At 43.5% G+C, this 26,607-nt stretch overlaps 1 protein-coding gene across 2 annotated transcripts; it reads right to left on the bottom strand.

The window, feature by feature from the left end:
* Positions 1-6,360: 6,360 nt before the first annotated feature.
* cd82b (CD82 molecule b) lies at positions 6,361-26,126 on the bottom strand. 2 transcript variants are annotated; one of them, XM_071514005.1, is made up of 9 exons: positions 26,012-26,126; positions 20,323-20,395; positions 19,003-19,075; positions 13,996-14,120; positions 12,846-12,920; positions 11,112-11,210; positions 9,751-9,927; positions 8,697-8,780; positions 6,361-8,488 (listed from the first exon to the last, which is right to left on the bottom strand). In XM_071514005.1, exons 2-9 carry the CDS (start codon positions 20,383-20,385, stop codon positions 8,411-8,413), a joined length of 774 nt encoding a protein of 257 aa, XP_071370106.1. In that variant the 5' UTR covers positions 20,386-20,395; positions 26,012-26,126; the 3' UTR covers positions 6,361-8,410. The 2 variants fall into 2 exon arrangements, with proteins under 2 accessions (XP_071370106.1, XP_071370110.1); XM_071514009.1 differs by having other exon boundaries at positions 20,323-20,392; positions 26,012-26,077.
* Between the last annotated feature and the right edge of the window lie 481 nt (positions 26,127-26,607).

The raw sequence follows: 26,607 nt of genomic DNA, 5'->3' as shown, positions 1-26,607 counted from the left end.
ATAGTTGCATCTCCAACTTTTTTCTTGTGAGGAGGATATGTACGCGTGTGTCTTTAAACTAGCTGGATTAAGCGTTCCTTTCTGGGGTCAATAGAGCTGAAAGCCTCAGATGTTCTCCCAATGAACTCATCCTTAAGCTTATTGAGCTAAAACATCTGGGCCCCCTACTTTCCCTGCGCAGCCTTCCACTGAGCCTGGAGATGGATCCTCCAGGATTTGGCTGGTGGGCAGCACACCCACACACACACACACACACACACACACACACAGACACACACACAAACATCTAAACACACACAGACTGGAGCACTCTGTTGAATGACAGCACCTGAGAGGCTATGATGCACTGCTTAGCCGGAAAACCAACAGCAGTGGCCCGTTTGTCATTACTCCACTTAATGTGGCCCAGCTGCCTGCCTGTCACGTGGCGCCACCCGCGCCCAAATCCCAGGGTGCCTTGTGTGTGTGCGCCTGTCTTGGCTGGCTGCTCCTCCTGCCGAGAGCCCCTCAGGAAGTGGAGACAAGAGGGCCGTGTGGAGCCCGTGATGTTAGAGGTAAGACTCCGTGGCTGTGATCATTACAGAGTACGGTGGCAAGGCCAGAACCCCCGCTGTCTTAGTCCAGTGTAAACATGGTTCCTTCTGTGAGGAAGAGAGAGAGAGAGGAAGAGAGAGAGAGAGACATAGAGAGAGAGAGAGAGAGAGAGACAAAAGAAAAAAGCGAGACAGGAAGAAGGGGACCGAGAGCAGGGGACAGAACAGACAGCCACAGCAGGGGGCTTGCTGTTCTCCATATTAGATTGTGCCAATGAATCTCATTAACAGGGCTTCTCTAATCAACCTCTGAGAATATTCAACTGAAGGCCATCCGCTCTGCTCCGCACCTCCTTCCTCTCATTTTGATTACACTAACGCATAAATTTGGCATTTCTTTTTTATTAAGGGGCCTGATTAAAACTTTCCCCCAGAAAGTGGCTAATATAAGTGGCATCTGTTGTTTGCTGCTGTCATCATGTACAGTGGCCTGTCTTCATCTGCAGAGTGAAGCACAGCAGGCCTCCATGTTAAGGATATCAAATCTGCCCTTGTCACATCAGGGGAGGCTTGTTTTCCACCATTTCAGCCACACCGAATAAGCATTGGAAATAAATGAGCACTCAAATGCTCAAAGCAGTCTTCTCCGAATGACAGCTTACTAGATAAATACAGCCAAATTACTTCCAAACATTGCTCACGATGACACTTAAATTTGGGGTTGCTTAAAATTTCTGAGATGTTGACAAAAGTCTAACTTCTTATGTTTTCAGAGTTGACACCATTTAATGTTCTTGCCTGTGAATTCTTTTGAAATTTAGCTCTTTCTCTCTGTGTGTGTGTATATAGATGAAAAGCAAAGCATGGCAGGATGTTTACATTTTCAAGTTGGGGTGCATGTTTGGTCACCGACACAGTCTTCAAAGGCAGAGGGGGAACCCAGAGCATTTTCTTAAAATATCCGGGGACAAAAGAGTGTCAATGGGTCTGTCAGTCAATTGTGTCACATGATAGGGCCCCATCAGGAAGCTGACTGGGTGTTAAACAGGAAAGCCTGACCCTATGAAGGGGCAGTTCCTCTTCTTTATGTGCTCTGTGCATTTCCTTAATGAGGGCAGCTGGTACCCAACACATACGCGTCCAGGCCATTGTCAAAAAACATCAAAACAGGAATATTTGATTGTCCTTGGAGAAAATGGCAAAGGCATAAGATGAAATGGAGGGGATCGGAGGTTGGTGCCAAGGAGTCATGCCAGAGACATTCCCAACGCCACACATGCTCATTCTTTAATCATGATAAACTTCTGCCAATATCTGAAATCTGAATTCCAAAGGCTGCTCAGCATCAAATGCGACTGATGCAGACCTCTCTATCTCTCTCTTACATCTGAGGGAGTGACTACTGGGAGAATATTTCACCCCACAAACACCCTCAACACACAGACAGACACACACAGATATGTCTGAGTCTCTCCCCCTACATCTTATGAAGGAACCTCATCTCGTGCAACATGACATGTAACAGTTCTGACACGCATCTTTTGTCCCAAAGTGATGTACTCTCTGTCCTCTAAGTCCTCTCTCTCGCTCTCTCTCTACACTCCCCAAACACTCACAGCAGCATTCCCATAGTCCTGTGAGCTCCCATGCAGGGTGTGTTCCTGGCACTGAATGCGCGGATAGGATAAATAAATCACACAGGCCCTCTGGAGAGCAGAGAATCTGCCTGGAACAGGCTACAGGGAATAAAGAAGACATCTGGTGATGGAGCAGAGGCAGGAGCTTCCTCTCTGGTGGGGAGAAAATGAGAGAAAATGACTTATTATAGGCAGACATTACATTAGGACGCTGATTACTGCTGCAGTGTAGGAGTTTACGTTGAATGAAAGCTCAATATCAGTCAATAAGGGTCCTCTCAGTTTTCAGTGAAATGAACCACTGGCCAGAAGGAGCGATTACTTTTCTGTCAGCCAGCGATGAGTCAACTCAACTCAGAGGGCTTATGCAGTGTGATGCCACATACTGTAAGCCATTTTGGAAAGGTCCTGCCGCATTTGTAGTCCATACACAAACAGGGCCATGCAGGCTGGAACAGGATGCAGTTGGTCTGGTATCAACCCTGGTCCCACTGGGTTAGTGAACACAGATTCTATTAAATACTGTAGCTGCTGCTGCTTTCAGCAGAACAGGGGAGAGCACACATACACAAACCTCCATCTGCTATAGTCAGCTTTGGCACAGGGTCAGCAAGACTCCCCTCGCTGCTCCAAACCCCAAAGCTAACTTCTGGAGCCTGTGTGTGTGTGTGTGTATGTGTGTGTCGGTGTACAGGAGTGCAGAAGAAATTGAGAGAGAAAGAGAGACAGAAGGAGATGGATGGAGCAGAGAGGGAAGCCGGGCGAAAAAAAAAAAGAGTGAAGAAGCGAGGACAGCCATCCGCAACAAATGTGCTGTGAGGCTTTCGTATCGGGGTGACAGGTGCATTATCATAGGTTAATGAGAAGTCTAGTGCTGCCTGTAGCTGCAATCAGGGGAGCGCTGCCTCCACTCCCACCTCCATCAATCAGATCAGACATAAACTCCCACTCAAGCAAGCAGCACACACTCACACACACATACACACACACACACACACACACAGACACACACATATGTATATATATAAATGCACACATGTATATTATACACACACACACACACACAAACATCCTGAAGTCCTCAACGCCGAGATAGCTCATTATAGCTTGTGGGCTACACTGACACAACAATATTGTGGGTATAATTTGGTACATAAGATTACAGTGTGATTATGAGGTATTTATGAACACAAAGAGAGATAATTAGCGCCTCAAGCACAGTCCTCAGGTGCGATCATCAAACATGTTAACTAGCTAATACCGCAGTCCGTGTCCCTATCCAGAAATAGGCTTTCTTCTGCAAGCTGCTCCTTGTGTGGTGTCTTTATGGAATATGATCTTCTTCTGGTGACTTTGACTTGATGGAATATAGGGCTGATGACTTTAACTTTATGGAATATATAAGATAGGACTGATGACTTTGACTGGCGCCAGCTGTAATTTCTTTCTCTCTCTCCACACTTGGCGCCGGGTGTCTTTCTTAATGTCCCTCTCTTTCTCTCTCTCTCTCTCTCTCTCTCTCTGTCTCTCTTGCCCCCATCTCACCGGAGTGGAGCGGAAACAGCATGTTTTCACAGACTCATATTGCTGATGTTCCCTGATCTTTGGCAGGGCGGTGGAGCCGTGCCAGAGTGATTTCAGAGGTCTGTGCTCTCCACGGGCCAAAGAGGCCGCATGGAGAGGAGAGCTCGCCCTTATCACACTGGATTAGCCTGAGAGAGGAAGGAGAGAGAGGTATAGAGAGAGAGAGGGAGAGGGGGAAAGGGAGGTAGCTGTGAGTGTGTGTGTGTGTGTGTGTGTGTGTGTATCTTTGCACTGGATTCTACAAGCCGCTGGGCAGGAAATGAGGCGGAGGGCACCCACTGACCTGCAGCCACTCACCGACTCTCAGCCTATCACAGAAACAATTTAAACAGCTAATGGAACGAGCCTGATCCTTTCTCCTTCTCATACAGGGCCGCTGTGACTCATACATCTCATTTCTGATTGCAGCTCCTCTCCTCAGGCTTAAAGTAATCTGCACCAGACAGGGACCTAACTAGGTATATTATAGCGTATGTGTGTGCGTATGAAAATGAGTGCCCATTAGATGGATGTGTGTCAGTGTGTGTTTCGCTGCTTGTTTATGTACGTTTCCTCAGACAGACTCAAAACAGGAAGGGTCTGTGCTGGGTCCATGCAGTGCCGGATGAGGAAGGGGCCAGGCAGCCAGGTCAGTGAGCAGGTGGAGGTGGGGTCCAGTGCAGGGTGATCGAGGGGGGGGTGTCGGGGGTTACCGCCTGAATGTGCCCATGACACACTGTGAACAGGATGCTGCTGCGAGAGAGGAAGAGGACAGCGGGTAGTGGGCAAACCCCCGGAGAGCCCTCGGCCAGCATCCGCATTGGATGAGCACCAATAGAGCGGAAAGCTCACTGTAAAAACACACACACTGATAGTGAGCCAAATAGTTCGGGGACCACATCCTGATGGACACACACACACACACACACACACACACACACACACACACACACACACACACACCTCATTCTCTGTTACATAAAGCTCTGTGCAGTAGAGATGTTGTAAAATGCATGCACGCTCGGCATTAAGACAAGATACTATTACAAAAGTAGTATCGCCTCGAGGTGCTATTACACACTCACAAGAGACCCGCTTCTTCAATCAGCATATTATTTTGGACCGCTCCAGGTTACTCAGTGCTTACCGAACACGTGGACTTGAAGTCTTCATTATTCATCCCATTATTTCATACAGTCTCAGTGGGCTCATCATCAGGGGGAAACCCCTCTGTCCCACTTCCTCCACCTTGGACCTGGTGACATTTATGTGGAAAGAAACAGAGGAGGGTTTCCTTCCTTGCTCTGTTTGGCCTGGGTGGGCAGTGTGTGTTTGTATGTGTGTGTGTGTGTGTGTGTGTGTGTGTGGTAGTTACGATCTGATGAATCCAGCAGGAGCAGTCTGTCCTGGCCATAAGCCCACTTAAGCCCGCTTTTCAGAAGCACATACACATACACATGCACACACAAATGCACACACACCTTTTTGTTCCGGTGGATAAATGATGAAGCAACAGAGTTAACTTATCCAGATCCTGGCTGTACTGCGCCTCACCCACATCACACCAAACACTTCACTAGCCTATATGGAAAAACAACTGTAAAATGGGACATTCCCCAACCTTGCTTATCCCCTCATTTAGCCTAAGGGCTGTTGCTCTTAAGCAGCATAGGATGTTTTAAAGGAGAGGTTGAGGTGTAGCGCTCTATGTACTCATGATGAATGGAGCTCCCTGATGAGATGTGGCCCTGTTGAGGTACTCAAAACAGCCTCCTGAGAGTGCTATGCTGCACTCATTATGCTTCACCAACTGTTAAGGTTAAGTGTCACAGTCAACAGTGGATTGGATTAGAGAAACATGGTCATCCATGCTGTGATTCTTTTGTTTTGCTTTATAGCAGTGCTGGTGAGTCAGTGGTGTAGTGAGGTATTGGTTTCTAGCATGACATGACGTCATGGGGCACCTTTCCCTTGATAAGAGTCATCGCCCTTAAATCTTATGAGAAGCGCCCTATTGTTTTTAACGCAGAGGAAAATCCCTTTCTGTTATCATAGGGAAATGAATGGCTGTGGAGCTCTTTGTTCTGCTCAGCCTCAGGTTAGACAGACCTAATTTCAAACTGAAAAAATATCTAGACTAAATAGGCAAATTATCAGAAAATAAATGAACTAGCCCAGAGGTATAGAACTAGGGAGGCAGTGAAAAAGGTTATTTGTGTTCTACCTGAAAATAATCTGCATAAAGCAGATATATAATTAAATCTGCCACTTCCACAAATCAAGCATTAAGACATAATTAATCCTTTCATAAAGCATCTTTTGTTTTACACTAAAAACATCATAAGCTGCTGAATTCATGCTCTCCTTTGCCTTTCTCTAATGCATTAGTCCCTGAGCCAGTGACATTGTAAGTATATACTGCCATCTTCTGGCTGCCTTCAGTATAAAACTGATAAATGACCACGTGTTAAGTCCTAAGGAAATAAAGGGACTTTCCGTTAGATAGAATCTGCTTAGCAAAATAACGGTCTGTATCTCAACCTAACCTCTGTTACTTTAAACAAATGTTTCAACTAATGACATAAAATAAGACATTAAATAAGACAAGTGTTCAACTGATTCAGGTGGGTTCAGTTTATTAATAATTCTTGATAAAGTAAAGAAATGCACTTTTTTTTTTTTAAAAACATGGCTTCTAGGTACAGGAACATTTTCTTCTACCTAACAAAATACAGTTCTTTTTCTGTAAAAGTGTAAAAACATTTTAAACACACAATAAAAAGCCTTCATCTATATTTAAGTTAAATTAATGTTTAAATTTGGCAGGTCATAAAGTAGAGGCTGATTGTAACACTCTGATAGACTCCATTGTTCTTTTTATAACAAATGGCCAGTTTCCTCCCTCTTGTGTAATTGCAGCACGAGGGACACAATTTAAAATGACTGTTGAATTAAACTAATGTGAGATGCATGACAAATTACATACCACAAAAAACAGCAATCTATCCACTAAATTAACCATTAAAGTCGCCCATAATAGTCTGTTTGAAATGAAGTGGAAGAACTGAGATGGTGAGATGGGGCAAGAAAACTCAAAGCAATATTTAAACACTTTTGTAGAACATATTTTAGCACACACATGGCTTTAGCTGCCTGAAATATAGGCACTAACAGCTTCCAACATTTTTCCCTACCAATGATATAGAGAAGAGAATTAGGGTTTATTAGGGTTACACTGCTGTAGTCTTCATGTGTTATCACTATGATTAAATAACCAAGGTTTTCAAAATGAAAGCAGGAGTGAATGACTTCAGTACAGATACCTGAGGCAGACACTATGGTTGGTTGTCTGTTCACAAACTCATGCTATGGTATACGTGCCAAAAAATGAAAATATCGCTTTAAGAGGAACCAACAGACTCACTCGACAAACTTAAAGTTGGGCTCCAATTTCTCTGATTCGGACCGAAATAGTGCTGACGAGCCGCTCTGGCAGCCACACTCTGTACATCATAAACAATAGAGTTGGAAACAAAGAACAATAGGACTCTTAAAACAAGAGCATGTGGGTGACCGCTTTCCCATATAAAACGCTGACCAAGCACAGAAGTGCAATAATCCCTTACCAAAGACATATATACAGTTGTAAAAAAAAAACAGAGATGACATAAGAATATAATAAAAAAGAACAAAAAGAAATAAAATACTCACTCAACACATCATACACACACAAGTACTTCATGCAGAACTATTCATTTTGGAAGCCACTGGTTACCAGTCAGACGCACCCGAGAGGAAGACAGAGAGGTGGATTACAGAAGTGGACAGAGGATGGATGGATGGGAGGGAGGAGGAGGAGGAGGTGGTGGTGGGGGTAAAGGGAGGCTAATATTAGGGCTCCTCAGTACAAGGAGCTGATGACAGAAGCCAAAGCCTCGACCACAGCAACCCTGCCCTGGCTCAGCCCGGGGCCTCTCCTCCACCCTCTGCACCAAAAATACCAGCTATGGGATTACAGAGTGGGATTAATCCTTCTTGTGAGCATCCACCATGCACCCACCCACACCCTCCCATCTCCCTCTCATCTCCCTGCCTCAAGTTAGAGAGGATGCTCCAGCTTTCCGCTCACCAAATGTCAAAGTGCTCTCTCTCACAAAGACGGGGCTAACTACTAGTAGGATAAGCGCTTCAGGGAGGACAGCCAAGGAAAACGATACCACACAAAGAGTTCATTCACACATGAACATTATCATACTGTAAAATTCTCTGGCTCCCAGCAAAATTCATTACCTATAGCTACAAGTGTCTCCCTAAAAAATATATAATTTCATTAAGGATAAGAATGTGCATGCACTTGTAGGTTGTGGCCCGTGGTAAGTTGTGAGTGTATGTCTGAAAAAGTCCACGAGTCCAACAAGTGTGTCAGGCTTGATTGAGAGGTGTGTGTGTTTGTGTGACACATATGGAGTGAGAGATTTGCACAGCTGTCTAGGCAGAAGAAGCTTAAACGGTGGAGACAGCTGCCTCAATTTGTGTGTGTACAAAAGAATGTGAGAGAAAGAGAGAGAGAGAGAGAGAGAGAGAGAGAGAGAGAGAGGAGAGAGAGAGAGAGAGAGAGAGAGAGAGAGAGAGAGAGACCGTCCATCTGTGTGGTGTGGCGCTGGTTCTGTCTTCAGCTCAGTACTTGGGTACTTTGGTATAGTCCTCCTGGACGACACTCTTGCACAGACACATGGACAGGATCATTCCCAGGAGCTGCAGAAGACAAAGATGTCAACAAAACTGACTGGAACACACACAAACATGTCAGAGTTCCCCTGTACACAGGTATCCATGCACAGACACTCACACATGCACAACAGGCTTCCTATAAATAGAGATATGAGAGGCTGTTGGGTCATATGGACAGCTAACGTGCGCATAGTCCGCATATTAGAGCTACTACTTGGGGAGAGACAGATACCTCGATAACCGCCACTCCGACACACATTCCAAGAATAACTCCACAGTTCTCCAGGAGCCATCCCTCCACCTTGCTCATACAGCCCTAGAGAGATGAGAGAGAGAGAGAGAGAAAGAGGTTAAGAAAGACATAGAAAGACAGGGGGGGCAGGCAGACGTGCAGAGAGAGATGAATGGCTGCATGATCCCAGCCGGACATGAACAGAGCCTTCTCCAAACACAACTGTTGTCTTTGGACTGAACCGCTGAGGGGAAAAATAACAGGGCTTAGCTGAGCTGAGCTGTGGAAAACGGTCGACTAAGGGAGAGAGAGAGGGAGACAGAGAGAGAGACAGAGAGAGAGAGAGAGAAAGAGAAAGAGAGGATTCTGAAACACACAGACCAAACAACAGCACAGCACAGCCTTCCTGGTGTTTGAACAAATCATACAGCACAAACAACACGCCTCAACTGTCAGTGTTCACTGGGCTGATTAAGTACGACCATGCAGTCACACTGAGTTGGCAGCAGGAGTTACACAACATGAGTCAAATTAGGTTACATAATGTGTAAAGGTGTGAAGTAGTCTCACAGAACAATGCCGGCATAGCTCTCTTGTGTTCCACCCTGATGAAGTAAACCCAGCCACGGTCTAGACCTGAGTCAATTAGCATTTGCAAATAATTTTGCCATTTGTTTTAACCTTCCTGGGGCACAGGCTGGGTGGAGTTTATTAGAGAATGACAATTTAGATGGTGTAAGGTGTCAATCACAGAAGAGTATAAAAAACATAATAAACTCACATACTTCCTCTGATTGACTAAAGTTTCTAGTGCTCATTTTACTGGCCGATGTCTTGAAACCTACCAATTGCATATTCCAAGCAAGAATTATACTACTCTAACGATAAAATTTATTTGCAAACTACTATTACTATACAACTATTATTTGATCCAGGTCTGCCATGCTGGCATTGATACTATTCACTTATTTGGACTGAGATGTGACAAAAAACAAACCAACCTAACCTAAAATTAACCTAAAATGGTATTGGAGATTTTGTGAGTATTATGTACCGTTTCATAGACAGGAGGGTCTGGGGACAGGTGCTCACACAGGCCCGTCTCCTTGATGTCAGTGCCGGGCAGAGTTTCGTTACGACAGGAGCAGGAGTAGAGGGAGATCTGGGAGCTGTTCTTAATCCAGATGTTCTCGGACCAGTTACCTGGACCAGTCCACCCACAGCACTTCATCTGGTCGGAGGGAAGGAGGTAAAGAGACAGAGGGAGATGGAGATGGAGAGAAGGTTGAGTTTTAATTTTAAAAAATAAGTAAAAACTCTATAAAGCAAAATATTGGCAGGGGCAAAAAAGTACAAAAAGAGGACAAAAGAAGAGAAAGCAATAGCAAGATTTATGGCACATCAAATAAGATGAATATAAAACTGTCAAATCCATTGCCACAGTGAAGGAGCATTCCAATTGTGTTGTTTGAGACCAATCCCTTCTTGGCTGCTGTTCCCAACAACACCACAGGGGAAAGAGGCTTGGCAGGAGAGAGAGAAAGAACGAGGGGGGAAGGAAACAGGGCAGAAAACACAGAAAACTTTGTCTAACAGTATCAGAGCATGGCACTATCTGACTTCAAGTTGTTATAGACTGTTAATTTTATTTGCTATTTGCTGTTATTTAGTAGTACTCAAGTGTTTTAGTGTTTTATAGTTCTGCATCGAAGTGTCGCGTTGCTACGTTGTAGATGTCTACAGCGGTGTTAGCGTTTACAGTTCTGCGTTGGTGATTCTGCGCGTAGCCCACCGAAATGCTAGATGGCAGTGTCATGCTTTGTTAGCATGGAAGTAATAACAACAGAAGTAGCAGTGTTTACATTCTCTGACACTCATGTTTTGGGATATTTCTCATTATGAATTCAGTGACATCTGGTACTCTTTATAATTTGAGGACAAGGTGTCATACAAATGAACATATTTGCAAACCTCCTCAGCTAGTCCCTCTTCGATCTGCTCCATGTTGTCTTCTCTATCGGTGGATAAATATTAACCGGATAAATGTAGGAGGAAATATGAAGTGGGCCAATCTCAGTTCTTGTGAGTGAGTTTCCACCAAATGGCATATGTTAATGCAACCTGTTGTAGCATATTTTTTAAATGTTTATTTATATTGTAATGATAATATTGGCATTACATGGTCTTGTGCTACTTCTTCCATGAAGAAGGTATTAATGGAGCAAGCAATGCAAGTCATCTCTTTACAATAGCTGACTTGTTTAATATGTTTATTTTGTTCCATTTATATTACAGCACTAGCTTAAGAAAAGGGCTATATAGTTAGTTAGTTGCTAGTCTTATTCAATTACTATAGTACAATGGCTTCCACTCTATAGAGTCATGCAGCTCTGGGCCTTGGTCGAGCCAACTCACCGTCCTCTGGATGTAGTCCCATGTGTGTTCTGTGGTCCTGTTCTGCCCAGTGTAGTTGACCAGCATACCCTTAATGATGTTGGACATCTCGTATTTCAGCTGGGGAAAACCAATGAGGATAAGATATCAATAACCAATAGTGTACACATCACAGTAATTCATAATACACACAATACTGGTGCACACAATTAATATGAATGGTTATGTTTATTTGTGTGTTGGTTTGTGAGACACAGAAAACAGTGAGCACACATTCTAGATAGCAGTTAATCTCAGGTGCAGGGTAAAAACTAAAGACAGTGCTGAAGAAATGAAAACACCCACTCACGAAATCTTGCCCCCACTAAGATTTTCTTGTGCAAGATTTTAACCAAATGTTTCATCAGGCAATATGTGAGCTAGAATTGCTTGATGAAGTCCTGTGTTGGGTTGAAACATTGCACAAGTACAGCTTAGATGGAGCACGATTCTGTGTTTATGTGTGTGGAGTCACAGTACAGTGGTAGGGAAGTATCTTCAGAGCCCTATAGGAGACGAGCGAGAGCCTCACCCTGTTCTGGGAAAGGGCACCACCCTGCCCTGTGGTAAACCTTAAACACAGGGAGCATGTCTAGGCTAGGGACACACACGTGCTCTCACAGACACACACACAAACACACACACGTTCGTAAGCACATACACCCAACTGAAAGGCAAACAGCTGAAAAAGCGACAGCAGCCTCCACCTATCCCGAGTCCTGGAGGGGTGAGGCTGATCATGGGAATGGCTTTAGAAATGCTGGGAGACAATGGCCGAGTTCACGAAACATGAAACCGGTCAGAGGGGTTGGTGTGTTCAAACACAACACTCCCTTTATGCAAAGTGCAAACACGTAGGCTGCATAGTTTATTACAGTTTGGTATGGTTCTTAAGATCAAAACAGAATGACGTTGATCATGAATGCCCCTTTTCAACCCAGAGCAAAGACTAGAACATACTCGATCAACCCTGGTGAGTTGCTGATCCCACCTGTAGGGGGCACTGTGTCATCAGAGACTTCACTGGCAAGTGGTTTCTATCTCTGGGGTGATAATTACTACCGTCCCAGATGTGGCAATATTAGACATACCAGTTAAATATGTCAGCAAATGACAGCAGCTTTAGCCCCGCTCACCCACTATGAACTTTCTGTTCTCTCTCTCTCTCACAAAACACAAACTCAGCGGGGGAACCAAGAAAACAATGGAAACATACAGTGCAGGAGCCTCAGTGCTACTTCCTCTACAGATGTGACATATCTTCCACAGCCCACCTGCTCTGTCTCACTTTCTACCAGTATCCAGTGACACATCAATCACAAACCCACACCACTGTCACTTTCCATACGCGGAGCTAACTGTCCATTTCATCACGGGATGTCGGGGGGCTTCCTAACAGGCCTTAGTCAAGACTAAAATGCAGCCAGCCACAGCTGTGAAGGGGGGGCGCGGGAATGCCCAGTCGGTCCCAGCTGTACTGAGGGAAGGAAGGATGGTGAGAGGGAGGGAGAGAGCATGGGAAGAGGGGGGAGGAGGGTGAAAGAGGATGTAAAATTAGGGCAGAGAATGAAGTGAGAGGAGCTAGGAAGACAGAGTAAGACATAAAGACAGAAGGACAAATGAAGAGGGAAAAGAGACAGTAGGAAAGAAGGGGAGGGAGAGATGCAGAGAGGGAGATATTATTATTATTATTAGAGCTAGGTAACAGTGACTCACCCGATCCCTTTGGAAGTAAATGAGCACTCCAGCAGTCACCTGGGCGATGAGGATGAGCAGGAGGCAGGTAAAGTACTGTGGCGGATAAAGGGACACAGCATTATAACAACATTCACAATCAAAGCCCACAAAACACTGACATCACTGCGATTTGAGGAGAAAAATATTAATGTGCAGGCCATGTCTACAGAGAATAGCAAGCAAGGATGTGATCAGCACACACACAAAACAAACAGGAAAAACTAGGAAATGATTAATCTCCCATTAGAGTTGGCGATAAAAAAAATCTTGAAATATCTCTAACAAAACCAGTGAAAAAAACAAAAATGAAAATCACTTCCCGGGGCAAGGCAGACATTGTTACCTTTCATTTTCGTTTGCCTTTAATCTGTGTTTAGAGATACAGCGTCTTAAACATAATCTCTGAAGCCTTAACAGAGGAACAGTGTAAGCCATTAAGGATCCTTCCACAGTAATGTCAGTATGTCTCACTTAAGAGTATAGGATTTCACATAGAGTAAGAGGTGGTGTGTGTGTGTGTGTGTGTGTGTGTGTGTGGGATGGGGGGTGGAGGGTCCCCTGTTGGAGTAGGCTATGGGCCGCCAGCTGGTCATTGTCATTGGGGGGAAGTAGGTCACCGCCGTTTCTCTGTTAACCCCTAGCAGGTTTAAACCTTTAGAGGTCATGCACCCATCCCCACTCTTCTCTGTACCCCCTCACTGGCTTTATCCCTGTAACCGCCCCCCCCCCCCCCCCCTCCTCAGTAAATCCACACATGCTGCTAACCCCCCCCCAGACCACACATAAGCAGAAATGAGGAAGGGCTTTAATGTCATGAGGAATCATGCATTCTTAGCTGTGCATAAGATTTCAAGCAGGTACATTTACATAGAGGTTTCATATCTCGTTCTCAGAATCAAAATAACTGTACCTTTTGTGTATTTTAAATGGTTGCATAGCAATTGCAAATATACAGTGGGTAGGCCTGTGTGCTAATGACTGCACTGTGGTTACATCTTAAATGAGTCACAGTTTTAGGTTTAGTTGTTTGAATGGCTTATCTATTGTAGTGAAGGTGTTGTTCTCTATGAGTACGAAGCCAAGCTATAGCATGCTTGCATGAGAGCTGGAAATGATTGTAACGCCTCACCAGGCCCAGCAGACAACGGATTTCATAGATGGCTCCTATGCAGCCGAAGAAGCCCATGGCCATGGACAGGGAACCCACGCCGATGAGGATGTAGGAAGCCACCTTCAACGTGTTTGACGACTCCTCTGGAGGAACACAAGCAGAAACACACAGGAAGACTATTTGGCACACCACAAAACCACACATGCAAATTGCACATACAGTACATACAGTACTACTAAGTGACAGTGTATTATGCAATAGCTTTACAACTAATCTCATATTGCATGTTTAACACAAACATACATACAACTGTATGGAGCACAGAATACACTGACACATATAATCTTGTCTAATAATGCAAGAGCACTGAGGACCTGATCTCTGCTCTTTTTATTCCACTTCAACCACAGTGCGTGTTTGCAAACAAATCTGGAGCTCAGAGGTTGGCCTACTGCACACACAAGACCATGTTGATACAGCGAGCCAAAAAAAACTTCCCAGAACAAAGCTTCCATGTTGAATTCGGAACATTCTAATGCTTCTCTCCCCTAAAGGATCATTTTAATAGTCCACCAGAAAGAGCTGGACCAAGACAAGGCAATGTGGGGAGAGATGAATTGATTTCCCTCTTTGGTATGTAGAGCGGGAGAGATCCAGGAGAAAAGGGGTGGGAACTGGAAAGGAAGATTGGACGGTTGGAGAGGAGATAAACTGGAGCCATTATGTGGCTGTGTTTTATCTGGGCTGGAGAAGCTCCAGAGAGCCAGAGCTTGGTCTGCAGATGAAGCCTGGATCTGGGCTCTGTGATATGGCTCCAGCTCCCAGATATTCCTGGTTCAAGCAAACCAGCCAGTGCTATCAGATAACTCACCCCCGACCATTGGTGGAGGAGCTGACAGCCACAGCAGCCGATCCACCACTGCTCCACAAATACAATGCAATGTCGCTTCAAAGCCTTGGCTTGCTCACAACGATGCTGAATAGATGTAGTTATTCCAAATCCCTGTGTCATATTATCTGTTGATTCTCCATGCAGAAATCATGAGATAAACCCTGGCAGATGTACAATATGAATGAATAATTCCACATGAAAACTTGTAGCCTTTCCAAGTAGAACTCCACTGTATAAGATTGTATGACTGTATATGTACACCCAGCCAAGCAGCCGACCCGAAGACACGTGTATGTACACCCCTGCTTCTATATGGGTTACAAGAACGACACACTCCTATGTCATGGTGGTTTGAGAGTAATTGAAAGCTAAAAGGGTTGATTGGGCCCTCCACCTTTTTTAAGTAGAGAGCAGGCACCATATAGAGTGTGTGTATGTGGCTGTAGGGTAGCATTTAAAGAGGGGCAGAGAAACATATGATCTATATTCAGCACTCCCTTGTAGCGCCTTACACAATTTCAGTCTGTCTCTCTGTCTTTTACACACACACACACACACACACACACACACACACACACACACACACACACACACACACACACACACACACACAGACAGCCTGCGTCAGCAATAGCCACAACAGAGAATATCCACTTAGTTCCTTAGAAATAGGCATCCGATAGAGACTTTGGGGATGTGTGCAATGCTTAGTGCACCAAACCTCTCACCACTAAGAGATTCACTCTAGAGATAAAGAGCAGCAGCTACACTGAACACTTGTGTTTTGCAAGACTAAGACATGTGAGGGACTGCTGTGGCTCTAGTCACTGACAAAAAGATCAATAGAGCAGAGATAGAGCAGAGAAAACAGTGAAGCAAAAAGTTCAGTGCAGAACTAGGGTTAAACAATAATTGGTAAAATGATCATCTTGATTATTTTACTAGATATTGTGATCTGGGTTATTAATCACAATTATGAATGATTTGAGAAGCAATATTCTATGCTTATTAATTGTGGGAACTAAAACCGTGATCGATGTTTGTACACATTTCCCCTGCAGCCCTATGCTTGCACATAACCAATGTTTCCTTATGTGCAATATTGTGATAATAACTGTTTACTTATTTATTTAAGACAAAAAGTTAACTTATTTATGTACATATACAGTCATACAATCTTATTTATTATATGTTGCTTTTACTGATGCCTTTTTTTTTTACTTGCTTTTGCACTATCCCCCTTTGCTGCTGTGACACCATAAATTTCCCCGTTGTGGGATTAATAAAGGATTATCTTATCTTATCTTATCTTAACTCAACACTTCCCAATAAAAATATACACCCTGGGGTCGGGGGAAACACCATGCAACACTGATGCAATCTCAAAACAATTCTGCACATGGGCTAGGCTAAATGCTTAATAGGAATAGTTCAGTTATATTCCTGGCAAGTTAACAGTAATGTATTCATTCTTTTTGATTGACGTACATACTGTACATACATACTGAAGGGAAATCGGCAGCACTGACTTTTACATTTTAGCTGCAATTTCTATCCTACATTCTTAAAATTAAGATCTTTTCAAAACTCAAACAAGCGTTTTTTCTCAGACTCTCCACCAGGTGTATCCAAATTGCAGAGCAACACATACTTTACAAGAACTCCTCTGTTGGACTAGCATCTGTGTGTCTTCTGTGGTAATGCTAAAACATAGCTTTCTCCTGAAGTCAGCATGTGTTTGCCTGGTTACTGCGCTGCTCTGTCTTGTACTATGGCAAGTTTCCATCTAGGTCTCTGCTGGATATTCCAAAATAGTTCCTCGGGTGGTTTCCACGGAAATTTCCATTTAAAGAGGCAAGAATCATGGTGCCCTTTAAGAAAGTTGCTGAGGGAGGAGGGAGGACTGTTTGGTATTGCAGGTCCTTCTGTAAACATGGCCAGAGCCACACATTCACAGTCTGTGTACAGTGGGAGAAAATTAATGCCTGACATTATATACAGATTTAAGCTGTAAACATAACCAGATCAATGTTGAGCTGAATTTCTAAAGTTAAAGGTTCTGATGAAATATGATTTTCCAACCTGGTACTCTGTTTGGAACATTGGAAAAAGCTTCAGAATTGTTCTGCAGCATACCTCCACATTGTGCTTTGGCACACTCCCCAGCTCATAGACCTCCTCTCTAAGGCCTAGTTTTGTTTAAATACAAGGCAAGCTGTGTTTTGGCAAGTGCCAGCATGATAAACCCAAGATGCCATGTCACTTTGGTAAACTATTAACAGCGCTGCACTGACAGAGAAGAGAGTATATTGAGGGAAGGGTGACATTTTAACTGAAGAATAGGAGTGAAAACAAAAAACATTCCAAAAGTCCCCCTGAAGAGGTTGGGACAGCTGCAAAGGGCTCTATTAATATAACTCATAAAGAATGGAAACTGAAAACACAGAGATCCTGTTTTCAGTTATGCTATGGTACAACTTCTGAGGGGAGCCCAGAGAGTCAATAAACAAAGCTGCCTGCTGCTTTGGTTTTTGTCTCTCTATGGAGAGTAGCGAGGGAGGCTGGGAATCCATGGACTCAAGGAGGAGCTGAGGAGGACCCACCCTGGGTACAGGGAAGAGAAAGAGGAGTATAGAAGGTCACCAGGCCCTCATATAGGAAGGGAAATCCTCAGAGTATCAGCGAAGCAGGATCTCAGCTATTTCTGGAGGAGCTGCTGGATTATCACAACAATAGGACTGGGGCTGGCAGGGATGGCAGAAAGATACTGTACTGCTTTCTATGCTCCAGATGCCTGACCAGCGATAAGCAGACTCGGCTCAGCAGTGACCCTGGAGCGATTCCACTGAGGGCAGTGGCCTTGAGTGCTGAAATATGAGCCAGAGGAAGATAGGACCCAGTATGACGGGTACAGGAAACAAGGCCAGTTCTGGTCAGTCTTTTGTCAAAACTCCAGTCTTCTTGCAACTCATTAGTCAAAGCAGTATGAACGTTCAGACTAAATATAGACTTCTCCAGCTCTGCTCAGCCCTCAGAGACAGACCTTGCTCTTCCAGAAACTTCACATACAGAAGGGCTAAACAAATTCAAAGTGTGAACTGGAATTAAAACCAGAGTTATGTGAATAAAACACTCCTGTTTAAGAGCAGTAAATCTCATATAGTCGTTAAAAACTGCTGTGTTTGACTTCCAAAGCATATTAACTTGCCAAATAAGAAATCGAAAGAATTCTTCTTTATAGACTGACGTTGGGAGAACAACTCCACTGCTCGGCAACGTTCCATCTGTAACGATATTTATGGTAGTTTGAGTTTCCATCCATAGTTCCCTGTACTCTTCAGGCAAGGCTGAAACTAGGCTTCATTATACTTTCTGCAGTCTCTTCATTCTAGATAACCTGTGATTTAGTTTATCTGTGACAAAGCTAATAAATTTGATTTGGCTTCTTTATCACACACAGTTTCTCCACTGCCTCCTACTCACTGAGCAAGAGGGGTCTAGAAATAGATGTGTAACAACATCTGTGAGGGTGTGAGAATGTCTTGGTGTACCTCTGCAATCTGGGGGAGGTGAGAGATTGTGAACAGGCAAGTTCAAAGTATATCTCAGTAACCCACTGCTGGGAAGTAAGCTGCTATTTTCAAACATAAGATGAAACACTTGAGATGCCTTGATACTCGTGTTTACAGTGAGAGCCTGTCACCTCCTGTCACTGACTCAATACCCTTTCACCGTGGATGTGTGTGTATGTCTAAACAGAGTGCTACTTTCGAATGGTTGAGGAAGTCATCAGCTTTCAGTTGCGAGTCACATTTTTGGTGCTTTAGCTGCGAACATCCCTCTGATTTTATTGCCTGCTTCCCTTGGGTCCGTGGGAATGAGGCCAACAAGATGAAATCCACATAAGCTGCACAGAGCAGGCCTGGGGTTTTAGGATTTGACAAGCACACTCGCCAATCTCTATTTTCACTTTGCTCTGTGCTGAACAGCTGAACTTACATGGGTCAAAAAATGCTGAATGTTTGCTGACGTGAGCGTTTCACTGTAGGACGTGGCAGAAGGACTCTGTAGGTGTGTGTGTGTGTGTGTGTGTGTGTGTGCATGTATGTGTGTGTGTGTGTCATATCACTTACGTAGAACAGCAATGAAACTCTGATTATCAAGGAGAACCCACAGTCCAAAGCCCATGATCAATGCTCCAAAGATCTGTGGACAACAAATTGAAAAGAGTCAGATAACAGGCTTGAGGATGTAAGGCAGACATGCAAGAGATAAAACAAAGGGTTTGTGTTGGTGTGTCTTAAAGAGAAGGCTGTATGTTTGCTTCCCCACTCTTTCACATCTGGGACTAATCAGATCCTCTCCCTTCTTTCTGTCTCTCTGTCTGTCTGTCTCTCTCAATCTCTCACAGCAAATTGAGGGAGGAAAGAGGATGTGGATGAGGATCAAGAGATCCACTTTCTGGCAATTAACCCATGCCATCAACATTGAAGATCTACCAGTCATACTCGGTCTATAACCCATTTAAAACAGCAAAGTGAGCAGTGTAACGAAGGATCAAGGGGTCAAGATCAGCAGCAGCAGAAACGAGAAGAATCATCACTTCTGGACCGGAACACTCTGGCAGTAGTTTTACCCCTAATACCCTTGTAATGAGGTTATGAAGCTCCGAACTCCTGTGTAATTAAGAGGGCACTTGTTTAGGAGACGTGGGGCGCTGTAGTGGGGGCTAAATCCATAGATGAGAGGGTCTGTTGATTCACCAGCTTCCCCCTTGAACCCCCACTCCCCCACCCCACAGTAGTAATTAGAGCCCTGGTTAAGAGCTGTTCATTTGGAGGGACTGTTGAGCTCCTGGCAGCCATCATTAGCCCACCACTTCCTGGCTGCCCCTAGCCTCCACTAGTCTCCTCTATCCACACACTGACACAGACACACACGCTTCCTATTAGACACCAGTCGAGTCAGTGTTCACATCAAAAGGTCTGTGTCAGGTTTACAGCTGCAGACTCATTGGAAAGGTCCGGACATCCTTGGTGCAGAGTTTAAAGAGAGGAGCAGTTGAGTCAGTTTTAGGAGAGTCTGGGGTTTTATCAACCCCTGGACCTTATGTTGTGGCTGGTGTGAGACAGGAGGCAACAAATAGAAACCATCTGCTCTTTCTCAGACCTGGCTGTGCTGTGGTACACCATAAAGCCTCTTCCCCAGGTAGAGCCACAGGTGACATTTCCCTACGTATCTCCACTAATCTCTGGTTCTATTTGAATAAGGAGGCCTATTCAAATAACAACCAACAGCTGAGAGGCACAAAGAGCACATCTACATATTTCTATCTTAGATCAACAGTGCTGCAGAGTGAAAGTCCTGTGATGTGGGTCAGACAGTGTGAGCTGTGCCTCTGTAATTACTGCAGCATGGCTACTAAGTAGTGATGAAGGAATGTGTTCACTTACAAAGAAGAGGAGGTTGAAGAGGAAGAGGAAGTACTTGGTGGCTGTGATGCATCCCTTCCCCATGGTTGCTCTTCTGGAAGAGAGACATACACAAATGTTATTGGTTAAATTGATCAATAGATGGTGGTACAGTATATCACAATATAGTGTGGCAAACAGATAATGTACAGCAGTCCAGAAAGATAGATAGATAGATAGATAGATAGATAGATAGATAGATACAGGGAGAACAGGGAGAGAGAAAGAGAAAATAAGAGATGCCTTCAGATATTTAAACTACACAGTAGGGGTGCTGATTAAACAGAGCTTTAATCTTCAAAGCAGCAACAACATCGGCCTAATTCATTTTCATCAGGCATTTTTCTCCAGTCACAAACATCCCAGCATACACTAATCCCCACTTTTGCATGACAACAACAACTGGTTTGTTTTCTTTGAATATTATGTTATATGCCAGTATTCCATGCGTATGAGAGCCAGCTTATTAACAAAGCCAGTTTGGTCCTGACAAACAAGAGGAACCACCCTGGTGAGACAAATTGGAAAGAAGACCACTTCAAAGACAACAACGGAGAAGTCATGATGACTGTGTGGTCAGCATTAGAGACCATGTGGTCAAGTGTGCAATTGTCATCACAAGCAGAAGGAAACCAGCCCTATTACAACTGCGTTTACTGACAACACCAGGCCTGTCGCAATGAAACAAAGTGTTTAACAGCCAACTTTATGAAGCATGTCAAGCCTATAAATGAGAGTATATACGCCAAAATCAACAGGTCTGGCTGATGTCATACAACCACATAACACAATAATGTTGTGAATCAGACACTCGTGACAAGTTGAGAACAGTAGCCGACAGTTTTAACTTGGGGCGTGTTACAGCAACAGATGCCAGTCACACCAACAGATGTCAACATTGTTTTGCTATGATCAGTTTACCTCTCAAACTCATCCACAGGTGGGATGCACACAAAACGCCTATGCACCCACATACGCACCTACAGGAGTACACAAACACACGCCTACAAACATGGCTAGGTGCCATGAACAGACGTAACAGTGAGAAACAATTTCCTGTGAGAACCACCTGCATAGGCCCGCTGCACACACAGGAACTCTGGTTCTGAAACTCTCCGGCAACATGATTCAGCCTGTGCTCCAGAAAACCCAAGAAAATATTTACCACCACCAGACCTTTTCCTACAGTGAAAGCACTGAAAATATAACCAGCCATTGTGGTTATTTGAAGAGTCTGAAAATATCCTATGAGGACAACTCCCCATGTATCAGATGACAAGCTGTTCTCCAAGCCTCCTTTCCACATCCAAACTGTAAGCTCTTCCTGAATGCACATTGTGATATCCTAGGTTTGTAACAATGTGCATTTGAACAGTTCTATTCCAAAATGCATAAATATATTGATTTTGGAAAATAAACTATTACCTGAAGTTCATCATTTAATTTCTCTAAAATATGGAGGATCCAGTCTGTACAAGTGTTACATTTTATCAACCAAGGATTTAAAATACCTACTGTCATTTAAAATGGTCCCATAACTTTCACTGTTTTGTGTTATATACTATGATTGTAAGAGTAGGTGTCAATTTTTTTTTCTAGTGATGAATATCTCATTTTGGAACAAAACTGTACACATGCTCATGGCACAGCATATGAGTGTTGCGCAAGGCATTGTAGGTGTGCAAGAACTTTTAAACTTTTTGTACAGTGTTGGGAAATTTACTTGAAATATTTTATGACAGCCAAAGTGGATAAGTCAGAATATCAAAATACTCTGCAGAGTAATGTCTTGTATTAGCTACCTGTTATATTACTTTTAAGTTACTTTCAAAGTAAGTTGTATATCTGTGTATTCACCCAAGCAAAAAGTTAAGCAGAATGAGGTCACAGATGCTATCTCTCTTCAATATGTCCTTCTTGACAACAGGAAATTGTTTAAGTTACACCATAATTACAAGACATGAGTTATCAGCTCTGTTGTACAACACTCTTCTGAATGTGATAACATGCCATTTACTTGCCAGTTTTTGAAAACAATGTGCTATATTACCAGGTTACTCAATAGAGTGTACTGTAACACAATGTTACAGTAATAAGGTCTCCACAACACTGGTAATAAAGACATTCATTCAGTTTTCTATCTTCCCAGTTAGATTCATTAGTCAGTCAGCAGGATGAATAAAGCACAAAAAGCTGAGGACAGACGGTAAGTAATAGCAATAGCAGTGGCATTGCTGGGAACATCAGTTAGAGAGTACTCCCTGATGCACATTAATTAACTGTAGTTAACATATGACCTGTGCCCATCCCTTCCACTGTTCCCTGTCCTCACTCCCAAATACTATGATCAATTCTGCATCTACCAAGATGATTGACTTACAAATCTCAAACAGAGATCAGACACATGGACAAACATGAATGATACTGTAGTACCTTACATGCCAGGCTAGGTTTACGCTACATGTGGACCACACGTTCTGTAGTCTAGGTCTATCAAATGGGGTCTGACTCTTAGTATCAGTGTTACTAACCAATTTAATTAGGCTATTAATGGTACCAGATAACCTAAACACCAATACAATGTCATGTTTACAACATTTAACCCAGTAAAAAGCCTAAACCACATAGCAGATACCCCTACAAAGTAGATAATCTTTAAAGGAGATTGTTGGTCTTTATGTGTAGATGGTGAGCAGCAGTGCGGATTTAAGCAGGCTTAGTTATGAGTACCATTGTTTGTTGACTGAGCCCAGTTCATCTGAAAACAATTCCTAACAATGCCCTGATGCTGTTTGGTATATTTTTCAAACAGCAACTTAAATAGGTTAACAGGCCTGTATTCTGAAGAGAAGTGGCCAATTGACCATATGCTACTGCTTGAGGTTCACAGCAATGCCAAGCCAAACCGTGAATTCACTCAGATTTAGTCTAGAACTTCCATGCAAGCACACAGACTGCGCAGACAAATAGTGGGGCCATTTCATAGCATTGTCTTTGTTGTCAGCCTGCCTGAGCAAGCCTAATCCCACTGTACTCACTGAAAGTGAATGACAAATCTGTTCCTAAGTAATAAAAAAAGACTGGAAACTGCAATGGAAATTGTAAGCAGTGCCAAACAGCAATTGCAAGGAACTGTACTGTTATGACCCTGTTCAACGGGTAGTATCCATAATCCTGCCATAACCAAAATCAAAAGAGAATGTGGTTTATCTGACGTCTGAAATGGGATAGGAGAAAAACGCTAGACTAGGCTAAAGTTCTCTAGCTTAGGATGCAATGAACACGTTCAGAAAAGAACTGACTTGCCCTTAGAAAACTGCAAATGAGTCACCTGGACCAAATTCCGTTACCTCATACAACATTTTTTTTTCCTTCATTGCCCCATTTCCCTCCCCATGGTTTGTCATGAGGTACGTTAACTATCACATGGTGTTCAGTGGGTACTCAAAGGGGTGGTCCAATGAAATCAGTGTTGGTTTATTATACAAAGAGCAGGTTTAGATGTATGGGGCAAAGACAGGATTATGAGGACAGCATGTGGTGGGTGGCATCAACTGTGCCAGTAATGCACCCAGCACGGGTCAACCACAGACCTATTGTACCCAAAAAGGCAGGCAATGTGCCAAACTCCGTCGACCACCTCCTTCATTCTGATACGATATGACCCATTTACACATCTGTGAGTCCATTACGCTACACCATCCTGGTACTAAAGCCCATAATAGCATGATAAATTCCTGCTTAAGCATCTGCAACAATGCAGCTTGACCTTATAGAGACATGTAGCTCAGGGGCTATGGTGGCAATTCCATGACAAAACTCACAAGACTAAGTGTGAACTTGCGGGCAAGCAAGAGGACTGCCCAGGCAAGGAAATAGCACCACTCTACAGGCATGAACCTCCAGTTGAAACTTTGTCTTTGTGAACAATACTGCAGCTTGCAATCAGAAATCCATATTTGAGCACACGCACAACCTGAAGGTGCAAGCAAAGTTCATTCCCCCTCCAAAGCCTTTCTTTCTGTGCTCAAGTACAAAAGGAAGAACTGTCACAGCTTTGCAAGAACTGGAACCCTGATGAAGGTATGATGCCGAAACGTGTTGGTTTTTACTGCAACAATTACAGTTTTTTTTGCAGAGCATCCATCGGCCTCCAAGAGTAGCTGATTTTTTTTCCATTTTTTCTGTGCTCAAGTTACATTTACTTTGGACAGTCAGAGGCAGGCTCAGGCCTGGGCCTATAAAGTCCACCACCATTGTCCGAAACTGTTGTGATTGGCAGTCTGTTACCCTCTGAGGCAGAAAAAATGGCAGCATCCTTCTAGCACAGAAGTTACGAAAGCCCTGAGAGACAATTGAAAAAAAAAAACTGGGATTCTCGTGGTGGATCCAATAATCTAAGTTACGTCTAATTTTGTTTCTCCTGTGTAATAACTGGATCCCCAAAGAAAATCTCCTTTTTTTTTTCTTCTATTGCCTCTCAGGGCTTCCATACATGAGCCACTGCTTACAACAAAAAAACACCTGCCTGCTTCTACCCCTCTATTCTTTATCTTCTTTTTAATCTGAATTGAAGGTGTTGGCCAATGAACCAACCAATGAAATTTATGGATACAATGACCCCGGCACTACGTGAGCATAGAAAAAACAAGGCTTGGAGGGCAGATAAGAGTAATTGTGTGTGGGGAATGAACTTTTCTTGCTCCTTTGTGTGTGTGTGTGCTCAAATATGGATTTCTCAAAAGTCTTATTCTTGGGAGTAAATGCCACCATAGCAGAAGCTTACAAACATTTTCCTGTCAAGATACATAGATCATTTAGTCCCAAAGAAGCTCCTATTGATATGTTTGTTGTCAGACGATTTTGTAGATAATAACAAAACTGTCTATACTGTAGAAGTGGATTGGGCAGTGAACCCACTGATGAAAGCAGTCATGCTCATACATTCTCCATTTAACTATTTCTCATTTTGCTGCGGGACCCCCTGAGACCCTTCACGAAGCTCTGGAGGTCCCCAGATCTCACTTTGGGAACCACTGACATATCCTGCTTGAAGATTTTCGTCACAACAGTTAGTTTTAGTTTAGTTTTTGCTTTGGAGTTTCTTTGATGACCACAAACAGAAATAGCTAGTTCAGCCACATAGTCTGTAAAAAAAAAAAAAAAAAAAAAACCCCAACCCTTAACGTTACATGAATACACAACACAGCGGCGTTAACAGATAATTCACGCAAAACGTTAAGACATGTGACCAGACAGCTTGCCACAAACTGAACACTTTTCTATTAATTTATCCCCCTTGCACATAAATGGTGACAATTGACTAGTGACTGTTAATGTAACTGAGCTTTAGCTGGCTCATTCAAATTGTCTACTGTACAAAACGCACTGCTAGTAACTAAGGGCAATAACGTTACTCTTGGATTAACCATTAGCTAGTTTAACGTTAGCTGTAAAGTGCCTTCCCTTCAACAGCCTGCACAGTAACCGTTGGTTTATTTGAGGTTAACTTGGGAGAAAATTTAACAAGAACGAGTGGTTTTAGGCTAGCTAGAAAGTTTTCCAAAGCCAGGAGATGGCGGCTACCACAGCAAGTTGACATCCACGCGTAATCTTTTGGTTAATACTAACTAGGTACAAGCGAAAAATCAAAAATCAATACAATACTCACGTTTTTTTTCTCCAAAAAGTATGTTGTGAGAACAGTTGGCTTAAGGGGGATCGACCGTCTTGTTGTGCGTCTGACTGAGCCGCTGTCTGCCTCCGCTAGTGAGAAAAAAGATGTGTGCGTGTGTGTGAGTGAGTGTGTGTGTGTGTGTGTGTGTGTGTGTGTGGTGGGTGAGTGAGCGAGTGTGTGTGTGCCTGGGAAAGTGTTCACACCCCCACCGTGCGGCAGACAGGGGTTACTTCATTAACTCTTTCCAGTCCACTCAAAAAAAACCCCCAAAAACCCCACAGAATTGCACCCATTTGAGTTTTTGTGCAATTTAAGACAACCGGTTTCGCTTACGTCTATGCCAAAGCAGTTCAGGAAATATATATATATGTTACTGGGGCAATAGGGCAAAATGCATTACACCCCATCCTGCAAGATGCATTGTCAGTTGTTCTAAAAAAATATTGTTCCCACCATGACTACAAAAACAAACCATGATTCAATATATTAAGCGGGAATTACGGGAAGAATGCATACAGGGCCACATATTTTGCCCATAAACAACCCTAACCACACACATTTCCTGCCTAATCCCCCTTTTCACCATTTGC

This window comes from Centroberyx affinis, unplaced genomic scaffold (genome assembly GCF_046629955.1).
Source record: "Centroberyx affinis isolate AG114_WGS23_722 - 3 ecotype Tasmania unplaced genomic scaffold, CSIRO-AGI_Caff_v1 ptg000283l_1, whole genome shotgun sequence".
In the NCBI taxonomy this organism is placed as follows: Eukaryota; Metazoa; Chordata; class Actinopteri; order Beryciformes; family Berycidae; genus Centroberyx; species Centroberyx affinis.
Note: the sequence above shows the minus strand (reverse complement) of the source record. Positions and strands in the feature narration are given on the sequence as shown.

Excerpts from the sequence above, each read along its gene's own strand:
- cd82b (XM_071514005.1), bottom strand. The coding sequence starts at position 20,385 with ATGGGGAAGGGATGCATCACAGCCACCAAGTACTTCCTCTTCCTCTTC. Across the intron at positions 19,076-20,322 it reads TCTTCAACCTCCTCTTCTTT|ATCTTTGGAGCATTGATCAT; the intron begins GTAAGTGAACAC and ends TGTTGTCCACAG. Across the intron at positions 8,489-8,696 it reads TCGGAGTGGCGGTTATCGAG|CTCCTGGGAATGATCCTGTC; the intron begins GTATCTGTCTCT and ends TGTCTTCTGCAG.